The 2,609-nt window shown below is 40.9% G+C and overlaps 1 protein-coding gene across 1 annotated transcript in view; it reads right to left on the bottom strand.

The window, feature by feature from the left end:
• The window catches only part of ZNF280D (zinc finger protein 280D), an 86,833-nt gene that overhangs the window by 22,478 nt on the left and 61,746 nt on the right, over positions 1-2,609 (bottom strand). The window contains exon 16 of the mRNA XM_006765242.2: positions 1,287-1,333. Within this exon, the coding sequence (XP_006765305.1) occupies positions 1,287-1,333 (47 nt within the window). The remainder of the gene's footprint in view (positions 1-1,286; positions 1,334-2,609) is intronic.

Here is a 2,609-nt window from a genome sequence, read left to right as displayed (position 1 = left end):
CTAAAAAAAAAAAAAAAAAAAAGCAAACAGTATAAAAGTTGTTTTATCTTTTATGAAAATCCATAAATAAGTTCAATGATTATCTAAACCAGGGGTCCTCAAACTACGGCCCGCGGGCTACATGCAAATACAAATATTGTATTTGTTCCCGTTTTGTTTTTTTACTTCAAAATAAGACATGTGCAGTGTGCATAGGAATTTGTTCATAGTTTTTTTTTTAAACTATAGTCCGGCCCTCCAACGGTCTGAGGGACAGTGAACTGGCCCCGTTTAAAAAGTTTGAGGACCCCTGATCTAAACTAATAATAGAGAAATATGCAAATTAGCTGGGATGCCGTAACATCACAACCAAACAGCAGGGACCTGCATGGCGCCTGTCCGGGGCGAGGGACCTCAGGCCACATTCCCCTGCCCAGGCGCTGGGCGGAAAACCTCAGGCCATGCCCCCCCCCCGCCCAAGCGCTGGGCTGGGAGACCTCAGGCCGCCTCCCACTCAGGTGCTGGGCCAGGAGACCTCAGGCCACATCCTCCGCCCAGGCGCTGGACCAGGAGACCTCAGGCTGCGCTTCTGCCCAGGTGCTGGGCCAGGAGACCTCAGGCTGCGCTTCTGCCCAGGTGCTGGGCCAGGAGAACTCAGGCCGTACCTCCCCCCAGGCGCTGGACCGGAGACCTCAGGTCTCACCCTTGCCCAGGCGATGGGCCGGGAGACCTCAGGCCGCTCCCCCTACCCCAGTGCTGGGCCCAGGGACCCGAGGCTGTGTCCCTGCCAGAGGGGCTTGACGGAGGTGGGGCCGGCTGGGTCTGGGTCTCACCCAATGGGGGTGGGGCCGGCCAGGTCTGGGTCTCCTGTGTTTTCGATGCGCTTGTGGGTGGTGTGTGGGGACTTCACTCTGGGTCCCTCAGTGTGCCCCAGACTCTGACAGGAGGTAGATTTTCATATACATTTTACTAATTTTCTTTCATCTCTGATACTTCTTTTATAGAGAAAGGGAAAATAGCAATATTAAAATATTTCCTCTAATTAATTCCCTTTTAATGTGCAGAATTTTGTGCACCAGGCCACTAGTTTTTTCATAATTGGCTTGTTGCATCAAACTGTTGATCTTATTTTTATTATATAAACCTGGTATAACAAAAATAATTCTCTAGAAAAATGGCATAGCCATATCCAAATAATGCTATCATTTATTTACAGAAAGTATTCTTTTTATAAACTTTTACTTCTCAGACCAGTTGCTAAAAGCTAGGAGTTAGGAGACCTAAAGCCCAGTGTTGGTTCCACTAACAACTTGTGTCACTGCAACAAGTCACAATCCACCTGTACCTCCACCATCTGCAATGCAAGAGTATAGTAATCATTCATTCAAACTATATTTACTAAGGCTGTCTTTACACATACTGTACTACTACTGTACTGTATTGTGAATATAAGTGAAAAAAAATACAGTCTGTGCCCTAACAAATCTATAATCTAGTGTTTTATTTAGGTGAGAAAAAAATTAGAAGAGAAATGTTAAGGTTTTAAATATATACATCATGTAGTAGCTGTCACTGTTTGCATACTATGTGTTAAAGGTTTTTCTATATATTATTTTTATTCTTAATCACAACATATATTATTCTCACTTAACATTGAATTCGTTAATTAAAGTGAATTGGTTATTTCACGACTGAAGTCCAAAGCCTGAGTTCCCAATCATCCTTGCACTGTGAACTGGCCCACTTGCTGGGGCCTGAACTACTCATTTCCTTACCAAACACCGAGTGCTGCAGTTCTTAAATGAAATATGTAATGATTATAAATTTTCAGAAAGCCTAGGAAACAATTTCCACGGTCATCAATACTTTCCGTTGCATTCAGGAACAGTTTTCAGACTCATTAGAATAAACTATGTAGTATTTGCTATTTAAAATATTTAAACATAATTGGTATATTACAGTGTGTCACAGTGGCCTTAAGATTCTCCTAAAAATGTGTTTAAACTTTTGAGTTTTAGTTGAAAGGTATTTTTAAATATTATTAAGCCTGCAAAAGTATGTAAAGGTTTCAGAAAACTTAAAAATTCACTATATGTTTAATTTACTATATTTTAAGAGTTAAGAACTTGGGAGCTTGTTTAGTCAAGCATTTAAAGTGCTGTTTAAAAGAAAAGAAAATATATTAAATGTATAAATGATGTTAAGTTGTTTAAAAGAACTGGAGTTGCAAATGGGACTGTTTAAAAAACTTAGTCTGTTCAACTTAAATGAATCTTACCAAACATTAAAGGCCCTCTAGAAAGTGATTATTAGAATGTACTTGATTTCTAAATGCAATATTTTTTTTTAAATATATTTTATTGATTTTTTACAGAGAGGAAAGGCGAGAGATAGAGAGCTAGAAATATCGATGAGAGAGAAACATCGATCAGCTGCCTCCCGCACATCTCCTACTGGGGATGTGCCCGCAACCCAGGTACATGCCCTTGACCGGAATCGAACCTGGGACCTTTCAGTCCGCAGGCCGACGCTCTATCCACTGAGCCAAACCGGTTTCGGCCTAAATGCAATATTTTTACGTTAAACTTAAAAGCTTAAGGGAAGTTAAGATTTAAATACGTAACTTTAGT

The sequence above is a fragment of the Myotis davidii genome, unplaced genomic scaffold (genome assembly GCF_000327345.1).
Source record: "Myotis davidii unplaced genomic scaffold, ASM32734v1 scaffold441, whole genome shotgun sequence".
NCBI lineage: Eukaryota > Metazoa > Chordata > Mammalia > Chiroptera > Vespertilionidae > Myotis > Myotis davidii.
The sequence above is the reverse complement of the archived record's forward strand: the minus strand, read 5'-3'. Positions and strand labels throughout refer to the sequence as shown.